The 24291-nt window shown below is 45.7% G+C and overlaps 1 protein-coding gene across 25 annotated transcripts in view; it reads right to left on the reverse strand.

Moving 5' to 3' along the window:
* Positions 1-74: 74 nt before the first annotated feature.
* SYT16 (synaptotagmin 16) overlaps positions 75-24291 on the reverse strand; it is a 102408-nt gene continuing 78191 nt past the window's right edge. For 22 of the 25 annotated variants that reach the window (XM_048066069.2, XM_066997366.1, XM_066997375.1 and 19 more), the window contains 4 exons: positions 22399-22655; positions 18080-18523; positions 16850-17039; positions 75-5557 (listed from right to left, as the gene is read on the reverse strand). In XM_048066069.2, the coding sequence (XP_047922026.1) occupies positions 5244-5557; positions 16850-17039; positions 18080-18523; positions 22399-22655 (1205 nt within the window). In that variant the 3' untranslated portion in view covers positions 75-5243. Of the gene's footprint in view, positions 5558-8629; positions 8738-9283; positions 9504-16849; positions 17040-18079; positions 18524-22398; positions 22656-24291 lie in introns of all 25 variants that reach the window. The other 3 variants (XR_010831670.1, XM_066997376.1, XM_066997377.1) reach the window with 3 other exon arrangements.

Raw genomic sequence — 24291 nt, forward strand, 5'->3', positions numbered from 1 at the left:
GGTTTGCGTGGAGAAGAGAGGGATTGTAACGCTACAAGAGATGAATTGTAACACTAGAAGAGATGAATGGTAGCTACCAAGTTCGTTATCCAGGATATCCAGTATTGACCTATATCTGCTTCATAAAGGTGAAAAAACATGGATAGCTGCGTGGGTTGAGCAGGAACATCTTCCTGCTGCCAGCTGGCAAACAGCTTGGGGATTACAGCATGAGGATTAATAGCCTTTGTCATTTGTAAGTGCAGATGCTAACCTTACTCACATGACGGACTGATCTTCTTTGGATTCTGTGCCTGTTTGCTGTTCCAGAAAGATGACCTTGAGCTGCTGTGAGAGACAAAATATTTACACTTTCATTTCTTAAGGCCTACAGTGCAGGCTGCGGGAAGACACGCGCTCACTCTGCTTAGGAGGAGGAGGGGAAAAAAAAAAAAAGCTGTATGCCTCGTGTATGCCTTCAGCAGCTCTGGGGCTAAGGAATTGTGGTGACAAACAGCAAACCCACAGGTCCGCAGCAGTGCGAGCACCCAGCCTTCCCTCCCCCTGTCCCGGCCACTGCTGGGGGTTTTCACTTCTTGCACAACTTCTTGCACGTCGTGCCTGCTAAATCTGCACCAGATCCCAAATAAACACTCAAATCAGCTACACTGAGTTCCAAGCTCTAAGACCTGCCAGCGTCTGGCTGTGTTTATCGCTGAAGAAGACCAGCCGGACAGCAGCGGCCTACCTCCAGCCCGGCCCCTCAGGTGGGAGCTGGCCCCGCCGCCATGTCCCCGCGGCAGGCCGTAGGCTTCGCTCGGCCTCCACATCCACCTTTGTGGCGAGGGCAGGAGGCAGCTGAGAGGCCGAGAGATGAAGTGCAGTGATCACACAGATTAAAGACGATGATAAATACGGGAGTGGGAGGAAAGCTCTGCAGGCACGCTAGCTGCAAGGTCAGCACCAGCTGAAGGAGAAAGCGAACCGCCACCAGAGGAAACGCCCGCTCCTCTGCCAGGCTGCCGCCGTCGGCTTTGTGCTGGAGAAATGATCAATAGCAGCTGGCAGCCCCTGGTTCTGCGAGTCCAAGAACATCTGAAGACATTCACAACTGAAGATCAGTCGATTATGTAAAGCACACGGTAACTCCTCGGGATCTGCAGCCGCTAAAAATACCCGCACGCATTGTCCGCGCGCCCCAGGAACCGCGCACCCCGCGTCACCCCGCGAGGGAAACGCAGGCAAGCCGGAGCGAGCAGGACACAGCAGGGCCCAAGTAATTAAAGACAGCGGTAGAAAGGAAACCCAGGCTCATCAAACCACGCAGCAGACAGCCCAGAGGAAGGCTTTACAAAGGGGCACTTCAGTTAGCTGTCGCTGCAGCGCCGCGGGCTAAAAGAGGTTCTCGTTTCTGTGGGCATCAGTTGAAAGTCAGCATTACTGCAGAGAATACAAACGCGGTGAGATCATTCTGTTCTGCTGTCGACACACATTAAAAACAAAACAAAAAAATAAAATAACAGCAGAGTGCCGAGCAGGACAGGGGCGTGCTGGCTGGAGAGAGACCAAGGAGGGAGCAGACTGCAGCTAGCTGAACGATGCTGCCTGAGGTACAGAGATGTACCCAGAGCACTTGCCCACAGCACTCTGGGCTTATGCCAGTGTTGTTAGCTCCTTCCCACACGATGGTTTTGTGGGTTTGGGGGCTTTTTTTTTCCACTACTCCCCAAGAGAAGAAAATTCAAACAAACTCTTAGGGGATTCCAGACAAGAGAATCAAAAGGAGATGAATTACCTTAGAAAATGTGTTAAGAAACTTGCACAGGGAGGATGTGCAAGTGCCTAAGCACTCCCAGAACCAGGTCAGCCTCTGATTGCCCCACGGCCTCCCTCCTCTCCAGGAGCCCCACAGAAGCAGAGACTGGGCGTCAGCATCCACGTGGATGGAGGCTGCCAGAGCACCGGGCTCCAGGTCTAGTGGCCGCCACCAACAGAGGGCTAAGTGCATGGCCAGATTCCCAAGGAATGGGAGTACTTCTGCAAATTCAGTCTTCTCAGCCACTTCTAAAGGAAACAAGGGGTTAAGACAGTGACTGAAAGGGCAGTGGTATTTACATGAGAAAGACCAGGAGCACAAGGCCAGCCTGTATCAATATTAGCAATGACTAATTCAATCTGTCAATAGGAAGAATTACGGGAGCTCTGGTATAAAGGGGAGCTGCTGCAAAGCTTTCTTCATTTCACAGATACTCAATACTGCAAAGAGAAATAAACCAAAAAAAGCAACAAAACCCCCAAACTAGAGCTCGTAAGCATGAGCTCCAACACTGTTCATCCCAAGATTCCTAAATCCCCCTGTGCTTCAGTAGGAATTTAATGAACCTCACAAATGTACTGCTCAAGGCATGGATGTGCCAGTGGGTTTAGCAGCAGCTCCAAAATAATAAAAATAAAAAAATCAGTGCTTCCCTTGCCTCATCCCTTTTTCCTTCCCTCCAAATTCTTCTTGTAAAACATCAGGCCAAAATGCCGTTGCAATGATGCAGGAAGCTACTGCATCTGAGAGCAAAGTTTTAACATGCTCAGATATTAGCTGACTCCAAGTATCCTGCCTCCCACTATTCTACAGTGGAAATATATCTTAAAATTCAATTTCCCTTATGCTGTATCTTCAGAGAAGATGTAGACATGAAAATAGCACGGAAGTCCAAAAACAGTTTACTTCATTGCTTTTTAAAATGGTCTTTTCCAAGATTTCTTTTTAATCAGAAATTAAAAACCTGGGTTATCTCCAGTTCACTTCTGAAACATACTATCAAGTTATGCTTTTCCCTTAGCTAATCATTATATTAAGCATAAGCAATACTTTGCAGGTTCAAGAAGTAACGAAGAGAATCTCAGTAAGTTTATTATACATACACATTTCAGATAATAAAATTGCTTATAAACACTTGTATATACATTTTGTGCAGTTCAGGAAAAACAGATGCAGAGATTGGAAAACATCTGAAATCAGCAAATGCACCTTTTGAATTGGGCTGTTTCCTATACTTTTTTTTCCAGAAGAAAAGTACACGGTAAAAGAAACACAGACCTGTTCTGCTCATTACCACTCACATGCTTATTTTCTCTCCTATTGGTAATACAGCAGCATTAACAGTGCAGTCAAAAACGTAGTTCTGTTTGGGTTAGATCCTGCTTTGTGACACAAAGCTCCAGTAGTGCAAAGCAGATATTATGCCAGCTTATCTAGGCAGTGGAGGACAACCCTCCTGCATAGGACACCCACCAGTCTCACTGGAAACAGTGCTCAGACAGGTAAGTGTAAGAATATCTATAACCATGACCTGTAGGATAATTTATCTCACCTATACCTGCAGTCCTGCTCCCTACAGATTATTCTTTCTTGTTGGACTGCCCCGCGAGGGCAGACAAAGCCTGCGTGCATCACACCAAGTGATAACCCAAGTCTAACACTTCTCTGGGTGTGAGGCAAACCAGCACCCAGGCTCAATTTTGGTTAAAAAGCCAGTGCCCAAACTTGCACTGGTTAGATCTGCACAGCACCATCGAAGGGAAGGAGACAACTGTGGTGCAGGAGGCAGAGTTTGGTGCCAGGTCTCAGTAAACAATAAAAAACAAAACATGAGGTGATTCAGGACTCAGAAACCTTTTCAGCAGAATATTTCCTGTATCACGACCATCAGCAGGAATGAAGAAACGCCAGTCCTCTTCTAAAGAGAGCAGGGAATCGAAATCAGGCCGATGATGGCATTTGAATGTCTTGGCACCTTACTGTCTACGTACCATCACTGCACGAGAGGATGAACATCCTTTGCTGTGTCACATGCAGCTTTGCAACAGCTAACGACTGCTAAACGTTCAATAGTGAGACAGCAGACGAAGACATGTTCCCTATTCATTGACTCCAATTTTTTTTGATTTTTTGACTTTAATTCACAGAGACGGGAAAAAAGATTAAAATGGAAAATGACAAAAAAAGAGTCCGAAGAGTAACTACATAAAAGTGTCATCACCTCATCCAGCAAGCCTGCTCCTTGCACTGGTTTCAGTCAGAGGCAGGAAACGTAATACTTTTCTCCAGTGTGGTTCGTCAGAGCCAGCACCCCCTCTAGGAGGGGTCCCCTGGATCCTATTTCTTGCCTGTAGGAGAGCTTGCCCCAAAGATGAGGTGATGTGGTCTGGCATTCCCTACTGCTCAGCGTGCCAAAAATGGTCCCTTTTCAGATCCCCAGAAGACATTACAGGATAGAACATTTGAACAAGAGCCCTCAGAGAACTTGAATTGTGCTTAACTGAATGAGAGAAACCACGGCCAGAAGGCCTTTCTGTGCGCTGCTCACAGGAACGCTTTTCTGAATGAACCTCACTTTTACAGAGCAAAGTAACACATGGCCAAAACGATGCAGAAAAGTGTGATTCAGGCACAAAGGTGGATGTGCAGCTTGTTCTGGTCTTTTTTTTTTTTTGGTATCCATGATGACAGCAGCCATGAACTTCAAGTAAGCATCTAAACATGCGTTGTATAACTGCAATATAAACCCGATGCTAGTTACCTCTCATGCACGCCTATGGCAATACAGGCTAACAAGTGCACAGGGTGCCTCATTAAAAATATTGGTAGTATTAAGTCCTAATGAATAATATCAATTGTTAGTACAGGAGACAGTAGTTAACGCCTAGGCACTTAAAAGTTGACAGAGAATTCAACAGTGCTTTCCCATGCTGCCTGAAAAATCCAGTCCATAGTGGTACCAAATGCTTATTTCTAGGACTCAAAAACATGATAATGAGAGAGAGAACGTGATCTGCATGCAGCTTAGCCTATCTGTGAGCTATCTGCGTGTCAAGAATGTTTGCAAACTTCATTAATATAAATAAGGGAAAGGAAGGAAGGGAGAATTTACCCCAGAAGAAAACAGCATCAAAATCAGACTGCGATGGTTAGGCCTATGATAAAATGAGCAAGACAAGGCCCAAAGAGGGGATGTTGTAGGTTTGCCCATTGCTTTTCCCTTGGGATAATTATTTGGATATGGAAAATGCAGGGAAACCTGCAAAGACAAGAAGTAAACTTGCTTCTCAGGCCTTGCCACTTCCAGTGCTCATGACAGATGACACTAACAGTCAGGTTAAAGTGTACAAGACCTGGCAGAGCACAGTGCTTGCCATGGGATAGCTGCTTCCTGCTGACTCGGAACACAGCCCACAGTCCCAGGACCCGCAGGCTGCCCCTGTAACCATTAGGACTCGAGCAGCGTGTGCCACCTGCAGACCTGCGTCCCCTTCGATTCCTTCATTTCCTGCCAGTGACTCTGCTCTTCCTGCCCGCTGCTGTTCTGCCCCATGGAAATCCAGCCGACCATCTCCTTGCGCTTCATGCTGCGCTTGTTGTATATGGAGATCATGAGCGTGACATCGGAGAGCTGGAAGAGGGCAACCTGGAAGATGAAAGTTTCCTTGTAGACGGGGTTGGGCTGTCCTCGGCGGACGGAGGTCTTGCAGCGAGACATCTCCTGGCCCATAGAGTTGAGCAGGCAGAGCTTTCCATAGGTGTCTAGGACAAAACAGAGGAAAGAAAACGTTTGGAATGGTTAACAGACTAAATGAAAGCCCCAAGTCATCAAAAAACAGCCGAAAAACTTGAAGCAGAGCAGCTTTGTCTGCACTGCAAAACGGATGCGGGCTGGGCTGATCTCCTTAGTAAAATCCATGGGATGAGAAGCAGATGACAGCACCTCTTGGTGCACCTCATATTCAGCTGGGGAGAAGAAAGGAAGGAAGCAGCCCTACTGAAGAAGAAAGGAAAGAAACAGTGCTTCAGCCCTACTCTCTTGGAAAAAGCAGGAAAGTTGGTTCCCAAGCCTAGGAAACCTGTCTAAGACTAACTGAAACTATGAGCATCTCTGTGGATTCTTCATGTCAAATGGTGCATCTGCACCTTACCCTCCTCTCCCTCACGACAAAGCTTCTTTGGAGCTGTCCTGCCAGGGCCTCCCTTGGCTGCACTTTTTCATCTGAGAGAAAAAAAAAAAAAAGAAAAAAAAAAGCCTCTACAACCTATTAATTGAAACAGCAAATGAAAAGGGTGCTGAAAAAGAAGGAAAAGAAACCTGGGTGCACAGTGAAAAGCCTGTTCCAAATTTTTGTCTTATTTTTTTGGTGGCCTCAAAGTCAATTTTATTCACTATTTAAGTCAATGTAAGGAGTAAAAATGATCAGTCAATAAAGGGAAGGGACTCTAATTATATATTCCTATAAATCTACCCTTAAAACTCTTGCTGCCTCCTGTATTAACTATTTCACCTCGGTACGTGGTGGTCTCAGGCAGAGCTCTGCAGTCCCACTGCTCCCCAGACCCAGCTCTGTGCAATCTTTCGCCTTGCTCTGCAGGCAATGGTAGCAGATCACTTGGCCAGAAAAAGCCTCTCCTAACCCCTCTGTAAATCTGTGCCTGGGTTTCTGCAAGCGATTATTATTTCAGAGCGTGCTGAAGATAGGAAATAAATAACAAGCCGCGGTCCCTTGTCTACAGCATGTCTATCCTCTTCTGTTCCCGTTTGATGTGCTATTTTACGCACTTATCTGCTGAGCGACACAAGGTGTGAAATTACACTTCAGGTGTGAAAACACTTCTGTGTCTCCAAAGCAGGGCTCGCCGCTCCTCAAACTGTTCCACTGAAAAAGCTGTCAGGAGACTGACAATCGAGGAGCAATTTGTGAGCCTGCACAGCTGTACAGCTATCGAGTTACTGCGGGGAAAGTTCAGTCCAATCATTAGCTAGCGGGGCCAAGTTGGCTCCCAACACAACGCTGGAGACGAGTAAACCGTGCCAGCAAAGACCTGCTCGTTAGACAGAAAAGCAGAGCTCTGACGTAAAAGAGTTTGCCAATCGTAGCTGGGAAGGAAAGAGCTGCTTCGCCGAGAGCTGCTTTCCCAAGAGGAGGGCTAATTCCCCCTGGGATATTCAACTCAAATCCCTCGGGTGATGCCGAGGGGTTGGCATCTGGAACGACTTCGGACCCATCAGAAACAAAACACGCAGAAGAGGACTCTGCCCAAGCTCAACTCAACGTGAAACCAAGCCAGATAACCACCAGGCACAATTTCTTGCCGTACTCACAGAGATGTCACTTCATTTTGCTCTAACAAAGCAGAACGTGCACTGAAACACGAGAATCACTAAGGTTGGAAAAGACCTCCAAGACCCTCTAATTCCTCACCTGGATGCCCTGGCTGCAGGGAGCTCCCCAGAATTAAAGATAAATGGGGAGTAAGGTGGGTTTTTTTGTTTATTTTTTTTAACATATTTTTTCTTTTTTTATTGTGAGAACAAATTTCAAAGCAGCCAGAAACTCAGCCAGACTGATTTTTGGATACAAACAAGCATCTAAGTAGGACAATTCCCTGCTTAAATTCCAAAGTGCCTTTCCTTTAAAAAATCGAAATCTCACATCTTCTGCATAATTTCAGTACATTTTCCAAAGCAATCCCACGTGCAGACAGAAAGCTGAAAAGGCACATTGCTGCTGGCATGTAAGCGAGGCAAGGGCTGGGACCCAGGAATTCACAGAGCTGAGACCCTCTGTGCTCCACTCCCCTGTAGTTATGTCCTTGGTGTCGCTTCCCTTTCCTCACCACCCTCTGAGAACTGCTTTGCAGAGGGCGAGGACACTTGGCTGGGATTGCAGTAAGGGCTGGGGGGTCAGCGAGGGCAGGGCTGGGTCTGCAGCAGGGCTGGGAAGTGGGGGCAGAGGGAGCCAGAGGGTCCAGGAGCCCCTGGCAGCTCCTGGCAGGGCATCCCCAGCTGTGCTGGGGCAGGGGATGGACAGAGCAGAGAAGCAGCATCCAGCCAAGGAGTGCCACAGATGCCCTCTCTGCTATCCCACCTGAACACAGGACCTGGAAACTTAGCCGGCAGCAGGTCAAGTGCTTTTTTAGCTTCCCACGCCACCTGGGAGAAGGGTCACCCACACATGCCTGCATCTCTTTTTCTGAGAAGACGGAGAGGACCGAGGTCTAGGTTTGCCTTTCAGCAAAGGCTCCTGCCACCCTCCCCTCTCACTACCGCCAGCACTGCCAGCTCAGGCGGGGTGCATCACACCTAGCTGCAGGCACGTCCGTTTCAGCAGGGCCCTGCGGAGTCAAACAAGCTGCAGTCACTACAGCCAAAGGAGCGCGTGGCGTAACTGGGCTGCCATCTAGTAGGCAATGCTGCCACTAGAGACGAGCTCCGCTTCAGCACTAAACAAGTGCCACAGCTTGAACCTCACAGGTGTTCCACGCGTCCCAGGCAATTTTCCAGGCAGCGAATGGACGGGTTTCTTGCAGTGTGTCACAGCCCTTAGTTAGGCCTCAACTTTTGCAAGTGTGGAGTAACAGAGCTGGCTCTAAAGACAACTGAGCACTGCACAGCTGATGACTTAAACCGAGAGAGATCAAAACCAGAAAATTAGGCTTTTTCCTTAATGTGCATCAGAATCTGTTACGTAATTCTCTGGCACCGTCCTGCCTGCACGGTACCAAGGTCTGAGGGAGTTCTGCACACATCATCTGGATAAGGTGAGAACGTGCAGGCTGGGAGGAGAAGCAGCTCACTGCAGAGCTAATACCAGGAGCCTTACTCACCTCCGTGTAAACACAGGCACAAAACCAGTGCGAGTGACATCAGGCTGCTAATTCTTCTCAGATTTATTCCACTGGGTGTATTTTACCAGCCAAAAGAATCGAGCTTGCCTGAACAGAAATAAAGGAGTAGGTGTGGATAATATATTTAGCATATGAAATTTGCTTTGCAGAGCTGGTGCGTACGAAGCAGAGCTGTTATTCTGCTTCACTAACCACATTTGTGGCTCGCTCACCCGTACTGCATTGTGCTCCTTTCAGCACCTTTTTAGGTGTCTGATCAGGAAACGCTTCCTGGCTCTCCTTGTAGTCCTGTCTGGTTCTCTGAGATGGAAAGCCCTCCCCTTGGCTTGGCTTTGCCAAACAAAATCCACCCCTGGGTACCCGGCAAGATTAGTGGAACTAGAGCAAGGATGAACTTGCCAATTTGCTGAGGAATGTATGTGTGAGAGCATCTATTCATTACGAAGGCAAACATTTTCCATCTAATTACATGCTCAGATTCAGTAATGGCCTCATTACTGTGGTATCTCAGCACTTTACACTCTTGAGCGTATTTACTTTCATGTCACCTCTGTCACGCACAAAAGGGGAAGAAAGATTAAGGCTTACATTCTTTAAAATGCCTAAGAGCTCACCCTCTATCGAGGCACCTACCTCACTGCCGTGAAGAAGAGCCAGACCTCTTAATACCAGGGATTGTGTGGCACTGAAGCTTGCCTACGGTTACACAAAAGTCTGCGAAGAAGCAGGAACGATGTTGGATTTTGCCAAGACCAATTTTAGCACCGCATCCACCAGGCTCTCTTTTCCATACAGACTTTGGACCAGAAGCTCTTGCCACAGATCGTTTTTACGTTAAACTCATCATTCATCCCTGGGATGAGGGGAGCGAACAATGTTCACAGACACGAAACATCAACACCTCTGCATTTAATACCGGAGCGAAGAGCACTAAATCAAGGAACGCTGCAGGCAGCCAGACACATTTTGGGCTGGCGCTGCGTATTACTCCAGAGGTTTGGCCAAACGTCTTCTCCTGCAGACTGCTCTGTCTCCATCAGCAGTGCCCCAACCATAAAACACCTCTTGAGAGCTCATCTGCAAAGGCAATCAGTTTATCCATGATTCTTCTAATGACCCATTTCTGTCATCATCCTTCCAAGGGAACTAACTGATAATGACAACTCAGGGGAATAATCAACTATAATTTATACGTTCCTGGTTTTGGAGCACGGAGCGTAGCGTGAGCTCTGCTTTCACTTACCCTAAGCTTCACCATTATTAAAAACACTGACCTGTGAACAAAAACACTGCGATACAAAAGGGTCCAGCTCCCTGCTTGAATTTATATTTAGAAAGGAAATAAACAACCAAAGACTTCTGACCTCTCGGGCTGTGGACTGCAGGGCATAACGCAGCGCTGTGCGGACTCTCCCACCCTCACTCCAGGCAAGCTAGCTAGTTTCCAAAAGCAGTATAACCATGCCAGCATGTTGCAATCCAGACTAATAAGACCCATAGTAAAATAAAGCCTTGGGCCTTGAGCTTAATTTCCCCCAGCTGGCATGGCCACACTCCCAGCCCACATAATAAACAGCAGCAAAGCAGCCTCGGGGGCAGCATCCCTGCTACTCTGCACGGCGCAGCGTGGAGATATCTGCCCTGGTACTTCCACTGGCTCTGACTGACCTGTCCCAGGAGGCTGCTGCTCCGTCAGCCCATGGCTTTACCTCCCCATGAAACTGGCACCGGGCCAGGGATCCCTGAACCTGGCTCACCGCAGCTGTACCGGTGAAAAGAGCGCGGAGGAAAATTAGACTCGAGCTTTTGCGGCCAGCCCCACGTCGTGAAAATCTGCACTGGGCCAGAGGCAGCTTGTGGCCTACTCTGTTTACTATACAAGAGCTGAGAGCTGCCTACTATGTCGCTGAGGAGCCAAATTTCTTTCCCCGCTTCCACCGAGCCTCCGCCACTGCGGTCCCCCTCCCGCGGCTGGCAGCTCTCCGCCAGGAGAGGCTGGGATCTGGCAGCCTCCGCGGTGTCTGAGTCACTGGGGAACGGACCGGCAGTGCCTTTCGTTTGAAAGGCAGCAGAGAAGGGTGCTGTGCTCCCTGTAAGCACTGTTTGGCCTCAGCAGGGGGAATCGCCAGCACGGACAGCTTGTTTCGTGCAAGCGGAGGGGCTGCGAGGGGCAGGAGACGAGGGGTCTCTCCAGCTGCACGAGGTCTGTCCTCCAATAAGGGCATTTTCAGCGCTTCCTACAACGTATAGCATGCCTTATGCTGCCTCAGAGAAGAGGGGAATTGTTGCTGGGAGTGCATCAGAAAGCATGAAGGCACAGCTTCTCAGCAACGGCAGCGGTAGCTCTGCTGCAGCATGATGTAAGGGTGCTTAGGTTTGGCTGTTCTCGTCGCCAGCGACGGTGCCCACAGGCACGGCTTTATCGCACCACCTGTCATCAGGCCTCCTGTGAGCGCTGCTCTGTGCAGTCGCTGCGGGCTTGCCTTAAACATTCGGCTCCAGCTGAAATTTGGAATTAGCGGGAGCAATTCCTTTGTCTTCTGCTTGTTTTTGGAGGGAAAAAAAAAGAAAAAAGAAAAAACATTTTTTTCTTTCTTTTTCAGAGCTATGGCAATGGGAGAGGCATTGCCACGCACTCTGCTTCAGATGCACTCTTCTGGTTCTGAAATAATTTCACATTATCCACAGCAAGTGTAAAGGGTCATAGAAATATAAAACCATTGAAAATGTTACCAGATAACTGCAAGTGCAAGCTATCACTGGATGTTTAATTATTATGGAACATCCCCATGAAAATCTCCCAATTGCTCCTTGAAAGTTCCTTGATTTTCAGTGCCAGGCCTCACGTGTCTCACATGGAAGAGCTGTACCAAGTCAGTCCATCCACCCAACCGTACCCAACAGCATTTTCCTTAGAAAATCTATAAAAATACAGCAGATACTGGCTGCATATAATGGAGGGAGCCAGAGCTGCATATGGCATTCATTGTGCAGGTGCTTGGATGTTTACAATCAAATAGATTTTTTTTCTCTGTATAATATACATTTGATTGACTTTTTTTTTTCTTTCTCAGACGATATTTACTATAAGCTTAATACCTCACTCCCAAGAGGCTCCGAGTCCACCCTTGTTGAGTTTGAATCCCACCACGCGATACCTTTCATTTACCTACACTTCATCTTCCATGCCAGTGCCCAGCTGCTCACTACTGAGACATCCTTCTGGGACTCGTTGCAGCTGGCCTCATCTTCACTACCTTGAACAAAGCTCAAGGTTCAACAAGCTTCCTCAGCTTATTTAAGTTGATTCAAGATATATCCAAGGACGGGCAATGAAAAGATGTCAAAGAAGAAGTGGTCTTGTACAAGCTTACTGTGACCAACCGGCAAGTAGTCAGCACCAAACAGTTGCCCAACACCTTTACTGCTGTTTACCAAGCGCTCTGGGCTGAATCCATCCCAGCTGCTTGGTACAAATCACCCTTTATTACTGATGAGATGGGAGCAGGAATTACAAAGCTTTAGGAACTCAAGCAAGCTCCCTGTTCAGTTCCAGATATGCTGGTTAAAAGTTACCTTTTTATTCAGCTTCCTGGCCTAAGTGGGATCAATTAAAGAAATTAACCTGTGTCTTAGTCCTCCAGGAATGAAACAAGGATAATAACCTTCCTTCCCCAACAAAGAATTTGATAAAATAAAATCCACTAATGACTTTCAAGCACTCTGATACCAGACCAACAAATACCCTCTGAGGACTCTGATTTTTCTACATGAGCAACTTCTGCACTTCTTGGCGTTGTTGTCTGGGGCTCAAGTAGATGTTTGTTTTCAGACAAGTCTTTACTTCAAGAATTTCTCCTGTTCCCAATAGAAACTCTGATAGCTTGTTCTCTCCCTCCTGTCTTTCCCAGAGTTAGTGCTATTGTATTTGTTTAATGGGGTTAATATGCTGCTGGTATAATAATGATCATGTACGGATGTAATTACTATGTGCGATTAATTCTGCAGCTACTGAAAAGCTTGGAGGACTTTTCTTAGACATGGGAATATCTTTACAATAGTCCTTCTCAAATTGCACTACACCCAGACGTAGACCCCAAAAGAAATGTGAAAGAGGAAAAGCAAAGGCTGGATTAGAGGAGGGAGAGCTGCACCCAGCAGAGCAGCTGATGGAGGTTAAACATCTTGTGGGCAGAGACCATCCTTCTGCTGCGTGTTCACACGCTGATGAGGGCAAATGATCCCTGGTCCATCACTACAATCCCAAGGTACTACTATACCATGCAGATAGCATGTAAGCGGTTATAAATTTTTAAAGATGTGTCTGCCAGTGTTGTATGCTTCTCTTGTTACCTTCCTTACAGTAAACATCCTTTAAGTGAACACGCTGAGCTTTGTTCTTCTAAGAAAACCCAATACCACAGATCGAAATATGAACCCCTACGAAATGCTAACTTGTTAATGTTGGCATAACTAATGTTAATGATTTTCACAAGAACCGAAGAGAAGGAGGTGCACAGGACACGTATCATTAGTGCTGAAACACCTGGGGTGCCCACATCTGACAAAGCTGTAAATGCGTTTGTGCACGAGGCTTTTTGGCAGACGCTGCCAATTTACAGCCCAGTGCTGCAGCCCTACTCCTGAGTGCTCTTAAGTGCTCTGAGTGATAATGGACGTGTTTGTGCGCTCAGGGGTTGTGAACTCAGCTCTTTAAGTCTGCATATTCCCCAGAACAATGCCTGGATGCTTATTCTTGATCAAACGATCCTTACATTCCACATATGTGACCTGAAGAGAAGATACTGCCTGGTAGATTTAAGTCTCTGCGGGCCACCCAGCTGTTTCCTAACCCAGCTATTACCCATGTAAGCACCCATGACTTTGATATTGAAATGACTCAGTTCAACTCTGCATCCCATTTAAAGGTTTAAGGGAAGCATAAGATGTTCCCAGGAAAAAACTGAGAGATGTGCACAATCCCCCACCTCCAATCTTCCTGACCTTCTCCAGAAATTACCTGTTGTAGCCTCGGCAGCCTATAACACCTTAAATCAGCAGTGCCTGAGTCCAGTTCCCTCTTCTGCGCACTGAAATCCCTGTGCAGAGAGGCCAAGAAAGGAGCACACATGCTGCAGGAGATGTTGAGATCACCTGTGCAGGACCCCAGGTGGCAGATCAGGTGGCAAAAGAGCACAGCTGGAGAATTCGCTGTCTTGTAAGACTCTCCTGTCATTCCCCACAGCTGCAGCTGGCAGCAGCAGACAATACTAAAGCCACTGGGCTGCGACAGGACCACAAAAGGGTACTGCAGAGTCTCTGTGTGTGCAGGGTGGGAAACGGAGGTGAATTCTGCATATTGAGTTCTCCCAGTCTTACCACATGTAACTGACCTGCACAGCAGTTTGGTCTTGGTATTTAAGTGTCTTGAAGCGCTATTATATCTGAAATCCCTATGATAGCGTCAAGAAATAAATCGCTCTCTCCGAGCCTCAAACAGCAGAACCATGGATAGGCTGTATCTAAGGAAACACAAGGGCTATTTCCTCACCCTCCAGAAAGGGAGGCAGCAGTTTTAGTTTTCAGCTAGTGAAGGACTTACTGAGCTTCCCGTTCAGCCACCAGCATGTTTCAGACAGCAACAATGCCACCCCACAGCACTCCTCTGCAGTGTCTGCAGGAGCTATCAGTGAAAAGCTACTCCAGCATCTCAGACAAGTGCTGGTTTTCTTCCTGCTTCTACTTAGCTTCTTTTGATTCCTGCTTCACAGGATTTTCCTCTTCTCAGCACACTACTGGGCACTTTACAGGTGCAGAAAAAAACTAGGTGAATTTGAGTAAACGAAGCAGATAGCAATAGGTTCAGAACTTCCTTGTAAGAACTGATGAACTTCACCTGATAGCAGATCTAACATTGAGACCTAGCTGGCTTGATAATGCTAAAGTTGGTCTGGATGTAGAAAGGGTGCAAAGGGAGAACGGGACAATGCAAGATAGCCTTAATAGCAAAGACAGGGAGAACCATTATGAACCAGTGTCAGGAATATTAGTTTGCATGGCTAGCTTATCGAACTGATTTCATTAGGATTATCTGAAGCCCCACAAACACAGAAAGCAGAAAATTCAGGCAGAATTTAAAATAAAAGGTCCCTCAAAGAATGCCTTCTTTTCTCATGCACTGCTCTTGTTCTCTTCACATCACTAAACATGCAAAATGCTTATGAGGTTTAAAGATGCTGTCGACCAAGCTACTGCTTTCCTGTGTGCCCATCAGATAAAAAGCTTAATGGGACATCTAATCAAGGCAGCTAAACTTTTCCATCCTGAAAGCAAATTTGTGCACACGTGGCTAATCTACCAAACCCCATCCCTTGAGAGGCCCAGGACAGACACAATTACACAGCACTCAGACGACGAATTCAAGGGTTGCTCAGCTTCCTGCAACACACGGAGCTAGATACTATGCACCCAGAGAGACGCTCATCAGAAGCATACCAACAAATGTCAGCAATTTGATCATGATATTGCAGGTAGTAAATTGGAGGCCAATTATTTGAGTTCTTTGCAATGCAAATATTTCATTTATGGGGAAAGGGTGGGGCAGTACAGCTGCCTGACTGAGCCAAATGCAAGACGTGCGCAGGGCCTGATTTAAGAACAGAAGTGCTGCAGAATCCTGCCCTTCAGGCAGTTAAGTGACAAAACACCAAGACCACAGGTAGATATGTGAAAACACACCAGAAAAACTGCAGCAAATTAACTTGGACTTATATTGGGACTACTTTCATTCAATGTCTGAGAATAAAACTTCAGGAATATGTCCATTTTGCATAAACACATGGGAACTTGCTTGCTAGAGAATGTGCTAAGACCCTACTCTTAGTCTACCTTTGCTTTAAATCAACTAAAAATGCCCTGACTTGAAACTTTTAACAAAACACATGAATGCAAACATTACCATGCCTTTAAGTAACTGCCATGGAGATCTCTGTTGTCACAGCTAATGGGAGACTAGCTAGGGCTACACAGACTGAAGTCATGTGTTTTACTGTTGCAGAGACTTGCACTTAATTCTTGAAGGATTGATTGCTCACACAGTCAGGTTTATTTATGTAATGAATCGAAGTACTGAATTAGTTTAGTAGAAACTTAAGTTTTCATGTCTGTATACCAAAATATTACATAAATGCTCTGCTAGCTCTGGGATAAAGAGCACAGCATCTTGCAAAAGCAATCTTAGCATTTTGCAAGCTGGAGATACTGCATCAAATCCAGTGAATGCAAGGAGCTGTCAAAGGTTCTTACCTTCTGTACTGGTGACAGACAGACAACCAAATCACAAAACCCAAACACAAGAGCAAACAAAAAATGTTATTCTACATTGCCATTAGCTGCTGGTTTCAGCCAGCAGGCAAAAGGATAATATGGGATGAATACAGAGCTGCCATTCAAACCCTGAATAAGGGGCACAAGCAACAAAGCAGATAACGCCACGCACTATGGTTGCACGGCCCCATCTGTATCACAGACATTAGCACCATCCATCCACTGTCCTCCTCAAGGACTAACTATAGCTCAAGCACTAACCAAACCTACTGAAAGGCAATTTCCATTTTTTTCCTTTAGGTATTGGAGGAAGGGAACTCAACTATTGAGGCTCAATAGAACATCTTTCAAATCTTCTTTCTGCAAAAGGCTTTTTTGTGTGGCTACAAAGAAATCACAGCAGGAAGATCCCCCAAGGGCCAAAAGCACCAGGTCACCCAGCGCTCAGCAGCACAGAAGGGGACTAAAAGTGTAGCCCTAGGAAACACTGAATGGCACTAGGCAGGGCCTCTGCATGTCACATGGTAACATATAATCACTCAAAAAGTGCTTCTTTTTTCTGTGGATTTGCTGACAATTACTCTGAGCTTTGGGTGTAATAGCACTTTTGCCATGATCAGCTGTTGGAAAGGCACATGCAAGAAAAGGAGCATTCTGGTATTGCTGTCCTGTCAGCTGCGTCTTCAAATGATTGCCTCCATTTACCCTGAAAAGTTTACCAGCGCACACATTTGCAATAATGCTTTTAATTTTCAATCAGATACTCTGCACAGAAACCAAACTCAGAAATGACATAATTGAATATCTCGAGGAGGAAAATAAGACACAAATTTTGACTCGGTGGTGTTATTTAATAGCAGTGAAAGTACTTACCAGGTGGCCTATTAATTGCGAGGTTTCGGAAATGACTGCCTTTGATCATCTCCACTGACAGCCGCCCCGTAGTGGCATTGTACGACAAGCCCACGAGCAGCTCTGGCACCCCTCCATGCGACAGGGACTGTGTTGAAGAAGCGCTATCACTGTGAGAGATTGCTGACAGACTAAGCTGAGAGTCTGCACTCTGCAGGGAAAGAGCACTGAAAGTCTCATCAGAATGTTCACCACCACCCTCCCTTTAATTTATATCTTGTAGCCTTGCTTAGTAAGATCTCCCTTAAGAAATGGCAATGACTAAGAATGAATTATGATAAGGCACCAAAAGAATCAGAGCATTACTTTTACAAAAACACCATTTAGCTTTCTCTTTAAAGATGAGGAACACTATGTAATCTGTAAATCTAGTGTAAATCAAAGCCTCTGAGATAAGCATACATCCTAGTTCATTAAATGCAGAGAAAATCTTAAAAAAAGACTTTTGGATGGAACGCACTTCGGATTTTTTTAGTCACTTACTGTGTATTTTCTTAATTTCTTTCCTTGCACCATGACATTCTCTCTATCCCCTTCTCACCCAGACTGTGATGTTTCATTCATTTTGTGTGCCTAATCTCTTACTGAGCTTCTTGTAGACAATGAATCATGTCAGAGCTCATCTACACAAACTGATTGGCATAGCCAGAGCTGGATACAACTGTGAGATACATGGAAGGCTATGAAGCAGCACTGCCAGTTCCTCCTCCCATGACCTACCATTCCAATCTGCCATGAAAAGAAACATTTTCTGAGTGTTTCTGGTAACATGGAAACTGCTCAATGCAGAGATCCACAGGCCAGGAGCTACTGCCAAATGAGGTAGCTCTTGAACTGGCAGTAGTACAGCCCCACCAACATAACGGTGCACAAGAACTACTGTTCTCGTTGAAACGAAGGTAATTAGCCTTTGTGATTCCAGGACCCAAGCTATTAATCCTGCATGGCACGGTATTTGATGAGTTGTATAGAAGTACAAGCTTGCTAGCTGAGCCATCATTAACGAGGCACAGCCTTCTGTATGGAAGACATGCCCTGTGCTTCCCCTTACTGCTACCTGTGGTAAGTGACAGTAGGATAGATCCACCAGTTGCATCCTAACAGCCCTGAATTAAAGGTATTAAGAACAGCTGGTCCTCATTCAGCAAAGGAACAATTTTGCAGACTTCACATTTCTTTCATCAAACTTACAGTCAAATTACTCCTTGGCTCCAAGGTCAGCGTCACCTTCACCTCCCCTTCCTGGCTGATGTTGCTCAGGTAGAACAGTTGTTCTCCCATCATCTTCTCTCCAACCATCTTGTGCACGGCATAGAGGCGGAAACGGATGGCGTAGCCACTTAACTCGTGTGGCTCCAGCTTACTGAAAGTAATTTTATCCTTGAACACGGGGACGGGTCCTCTCTGAACACTTGTCTTACCCCTCTGTTTCTTGCTCGGCATCAGGACTGTGTGCACTTGCCAGGTGTTCACACCGCTGCGGTCTTTGTCTGGGATGTCCCTGGCCTCCAAGATAGTAACCACCAGCTTTTGACTTGAGGCTTTATAAGTGAAGACGACATCTAGATCACCACATCTACAAACGGGCTGATGAGCACTGTGATGATCTGGTACACTGTTTACTTCATCATGCTCCTGCAAAGAGAAGGGAGAAATATAACCTCCATCAAAGCTGAACTGCCTTTGTGATCCCAACTCTATTTAAAAAATTTTGCTCTCCTCACTTGTGTTTGCAAATGTAGGGAGTTTCTCTGCAAAATAAGGGTCCCACTTTCTTTTGAAATGCCAATGCTAGTTAACTGCCTGATCCTGTGTAATATTCCCCATACAATCTAGTAAGCAACAGCACTTGTTGAAACACTTCCAACAAAAAGTTTCATCGATATTTAAATGTTTTGCAGAATACTTAATTTGGCAAAAATTGTATATAGGGGAAAAAATGTTTTGGTTTCATATGGTTAAAAAAAAAAAAGACAACCTATTACTTTGAATATACACTGGATTTTTTTCAAGATGGCTTTTTTTTTTTTTTAACATTACTGAAATCAAACACTTCAGTCAAACCTGCTACCTTTTGTGATATTTTGTTCTGTAGGAAATTTAAAAAATTAAGCACTGTGTTCAGCTTGATTGAAGGGGAAAATCATAATGTCAGAACTTGTGGCAGAATGGAAATTCCATTTCTACATGCCACCCTATAACTCAATAACTTCCCTACTGCTAAAGCAATGATAATCAAGAAAAACGGTCTGATTAAATACATATTGATTCTTTATTCACTTTTTAAATCTCCAGGAGATGCATCTGTTCCTTCTGTTCGGTGTGGATACTAATACATTTGGAATAAGAATTCAAAATACAAAATCAAAACATGCAGACGAATTCACACGCGATCTTTTACCTTCTTCTAAAGCAAAAATCGTCTTGATAAAATAAAAAATGGATGCTCACCTTACCTTTTGATGAGTGGGCGTGTGCGTTTCTGTTCAAAAGTGCTTGTTATCTTAGAGCTAGAATGTGCTTCATGTGATAAAGGGGTTGCTATAGTGATCAATGATTTGTATTTAAACATGAGTATACACTGTACTCGGGAAAGATTTTCAGTTAATAGCCAGAAGGTGAATTAAGGCCTGTCACTAGCAGTCTGAGTCACCCTCCTCCTCAAACATTTATCTTCTTTCGCATTTCAAGTAACACTTCTTTTCAACAGAGGGATCTTATTGTTTAGAGCACAGATGATGGGCCAGAAGACTTCTGATGTAATTCCCTTGAGAAGTTTCTAGGGTGGCCTGTGTCTCTACCAAGATCTCAGACAAATCTCAAAATTTCCATCTACTTCCTGTCGATCAGCTTTTCAAGTGTTCAGACTCATCTGCAGAGCTCCAGCTTTCCATATTTTACAAGTGTTTGAGGCATTCGTACCTGTGGATACAGATGTCCATCTGTGTACATTAGTGATGGAGACCTGCTGTCACATATCTTGCAGAAGTGATGTCAAAGAGAGAAAAATCACCTCTTGGTCAGCACACAAAATGACTCAGATGTTCATAAAAATGCCTTTCTGTACGAGCAGCAGGTTTCAAAGACAAAGATGCCAGGCAGGCCAAGCTGCCGGGAGAGAACGTGACGTTATGCAAATGTAAGTGCTGCTGTGTAGCTGTCAAGTTATTTCTGTCTGGCTGCTGAAATAATATTTAAGAAGGAAATGTAAAGGGATTGCACTTGATTCATGCTTCCCCCTACATGTTTATCCCTCCCCACTTTCATCCGTGCATTTGCTGTTGAGGAGATGGGATCAAGGCGCATTTGAGAATTGCTACTGGAGTACAGAGAAAACCGTGCTTGCAGCATAGCTGCTTTCATCGACATGCCTGAGCTGGGAACGTGAGTACCTGTGCGTCATCATCTTGTACAAAAAGCCAAGAGGCACTTTCCTACCAACAGGGCTGAGCGTCTCATCTTCTTGCTGCCTGAAGGTCAGATATCTGGTCTTTGACGGAGCAGTTAAAATGGATCTGGATATGAGGAAACCTCAAACTGTGCTACAATAGCTGTGGCCACATCCACTGCAGAGAAAACTGCATGCACTGGAGGAACGGAGGGAAAGAGAAATGCCAGACTCCGTGCCGGTGACCTTTCCGTGGACAACCAAGCTGTCGGGATGCCATAGGCTGGTGCTTTCAGAGAGAGCTGTGCCATCTGGGACTCACCTCCCTACATGTGTTCAGCCCACGAAGCTTACAGATGCTCAGTCTTCTTTCTGTGGAAGTCTTGATAAAATTCCCATTGGCTTCTGGGGCTCAGCTGGGTCTGTGAGTGCTTTGTGAATGTATTGGCTATACAAACTATATAAACTAAACAAACTATATAAACTGAAATCCAAGGAAAGCGTGGGGTCTAGAAACTTCATCCGAATTTATTTATTTCCCTCTTCCCAGCTCAGCTGTGGTGGCGTCAAGCTAAGTAGACTGATTGATACTGTATGTCTAACCCAGTCGCTCAGGACAGAGCCAACATCCATTTCACTAGGTAAAATAAGTCCATTTCTGTCAGAGAAACCTGTGAGAGCAGCTAATTATGGACTAGGCTTGAAATGGCACTTGTGGTTCCACGGTAGGGGCATAAAATTATCATTTTTGTCTCTAAAGAGAGGAGCTCTGAATGAAGCATAATAGAGCTTGGACATTCCCGGCATGTCGGAACATTTAGTTCCTGTAATAAAAAGTCTTTCATTAATCCACACAATACCTTTGGATGAGTAGCTGCTCGTAGTAGACAAACCGGGACTTGGGGATATCTGCCACCTGATGCTATAACCATTGTTTGCATTTTTTAACTGTACATACCAGGAGCGAAATGAGAGATGGATTCCAAAGAAATCCAAGTGGAAGACAGCTGAGACATTGCAACACGGGCATACCACAGCAATGTACATCAGATAAAGAGAAGGAGGAACGAGCCTCAGATGGGCAGACAAACTCCGCGTGTCAAGCACACGGCAAAGAGAGGTCTGGGCTGCCATCGCATGGAGTTCCCATGTGTTGTATGGTGCTTTGTGGGACTGGTTTGTGCAGCAAACCAAAATGCTATACAAAATGCCCTTTAAGGCTGGAGCATACGCACCGAGTGGCTCTCCATCGCTTTAACCAGCTGCAGGCAGCACGCTCGGAGGAAAGGAACCTTGCCCTCAGAGCCTCGTTGCTCGGAGTACAGAGGTATTAATTTCCACAGCTGAAGAACTGTCTCCTTTAACTCAGGCAGAAGACGTGACCTTTGTGCAATTTTTTTAATATGTCTGATGCAGGCTGATATTTTTTCAGAAATTCAATCTCGTGGTAAAATAATAATGAAACCAAACATCACGTAGAAAGAATATGAGAGAAAAGAGGGATGCTAAGTCATCAGGCATTTACAAGTCTTAAAATCTGTAACGGTTTCTTGAGGCTTCAAAATAAAGGTGCAGAACCAAGGGAAAGCAAAGCAGCTCTAACCTCATTCCCTCTCCTTCCCTGGAAAGATGCCTGGTATCAGTGGGGACCCTGGTGATGGTCACTTTGCCAAGTCACAGGCACCAGTCGCCTCCAGCTTGCCAGATGCTTCCCATTGCCTAAGCCACAAAAACCTTGTGGAAAAAGAGGCAGAGACCTGATCCAGGAACAACACCATGTCTCCAGACCCATACACTGCACATGCAGCCAGTTGCAAAGCCCTGGGCCACCACAGGGTGCTCTTTGCTAATTGATGGTAAATGCTGGTTGCAATTTCAGTTCAAAGACCGAAAGTCAGACATCAAGCAAGAAAGCAGCTTCCCTGAATGAGCATTAGTAGCAAGAGGTACAATACGAGAAACAGGAGAAACACACAGAGAGGTGTGTGCTCATGCACGCAGGAGAACCTTTACCTTCTGCTGTGCCAATCAATTTTTCACTTAATTTCTCCCCTAACACTCTTTGGCCCCTGGTATCCTTCAAAATCTTACACCACATGTAATAAATGACAATTCACTGTACCTCAGGGCTCCATGCTGATGAGCTGTCAGTAGCATCATTTCCTTCAAATCCCTGGTTGGAAAATGTTGTCTCCAGTTCCAAACATCCATGGGTGGCTTGCTGGCTAATGCCATCAGCAGTGCTGGACTCCATCCTCGGCCCTTTATGCTGCCCAGCACCCCTACTCTCCATTGTTCTTCTTGAATCAACAGATACGTGGTCATCTTCACGACAGGGCAGGTTGTCTTGGTAACTCAGTTGGCTTAGTCCATCCAGATCTAACAATTTTCAGCAAGAAATTAATTTCAGAGGGATTAGAATGAATTCCTCCCCCTCTCCCTCCCAAACTGTGTCTTCCAATCATATTTTTTTCTTTTCTTTTTTGACCTTGTCTCCACGAGGCATTGGGACGGGTTGCCCAGGGAGGTGGTGGCGTCACCATCCCTGGGGTTGTTCAAGGAAAGGTTGGATGTGGTGCTTAGGGACATGGTTTAGTGGTGACAATGGTGGTAGGGGGTGGTTGGACCAGGTGATCCTGGAGGGCTTTTCCAACCTTACTGATTCTGGGATTCCACTGTATGTCAGAGGCAGTTTCTACTTAGGAGCACTGCAGCACTGGACTTACAACAAATCTTGTATACATCAGCTTTTGGTGGGATGGAGATGGCTGTTTCTTACTTTCCACACCCCGAATAGAGAAACTGGTTTCCCTTACTTGAAGAAGCTCGCCACCAAATGCAATATTGGGGTATTCAAGAGCCTTGGGGTTGCTTTGTAGCCCCAAAGCAATCGCTTCCATGAAAATTTAGATCAGACAAATTACAGAAGAGCACAGCATGACCCTGATGAACAGATATTAAGGTCGAGTTGGATGGGGCTTCGCACAACCTGTTCTGGTGGGAGGTGTCCCTGTCCATGGGGTTGGAACTAGGTGGTCTTTGAGGTCCCTTCCAACCCAAACCACCCTGTGATTCTGTGATATCAGCAACTTCCTTTTATGCAGGAGGAGGAGGAAAAGATGAGTCAGTAAGGCGAAGGGGATGGAGCTGGTAAGGGAAGGAGTTTCACATAGCTGAGAGCGCCACCACGACCCCATCACCCATCCCTGAGAGCATGGGTACACACTATCAGCCCCACAAGCCAACCAGGAATTTCCAAACTCTATGTTTGGGCTAATTTGTTCCACAGGTGGCCGAAGGGAGATGTATTCCCCAACTTCCTTGACTCTTTTGTTAGTTTTAATTGATCTGGTCCCACACATCTACTTTATGGGCTAAAGAAAGGTTCACTAACAAGAACAAAACGATCTTCTTTGGTTCAGACCACCACTGATTCCTCCTCTACGCCATCAAAGCCTCTATTTTGAACACAGGGCACTTCACTCCAAGGCATCAGTGAGAGCACTCTGCGTGGAGTGACACATAATTACATGGGCAGGAACGCCGATGAAAATAACATCGTGATCTGGCCTTGAATGTGCTCTGCAAACACCTGCAGAAGAAAATCAAGGACCTTCCTCCTTCCAGTGAACCTGATGCCAGGCCTCGCTTTTATGAACACAGAGAGCCAGGTTCTGTCTCCCTCATTTTCAAGTAGGAGCAGTTACAGTGAACAAAAAAAGCCGCACCTCCACGCGGCTGATGAAAGTAACAAAAAAAGATTCAGAAACACAGACACATGGGATGCAAAGGTTTGTTCTCATGAAGGTCATTACCATAAAACAACAAAAAATATTCAGATTTGGCCTCCAACTCAAATAATAGTAATAATCACCGTGTTACATAGAAAACAATGTGATTGGAAATACTGATTCATCTAAACCAAAGCATTCTCTCCACAACCCAGTTAAATAGAAAACAATGTCTTTGCTTTGGTTTAGATGAATCAGTATTTCCATTCTCCCCACATCCCACT

This window comes from Anser cygnoides, chromosome 5, assembly GCF_040182565.1.
Source record: "Anser cygnoides isolate HZ-2024a breed goose chromosome 5, Taihu_goose_T2T_genome, whole genome shotgun sequence".
Lineage (NCBI taxonomy): Eukaryota > Metazoa > Chordata > Aves > Anseriformes > Anatidae > Anser > Anser cygnoides.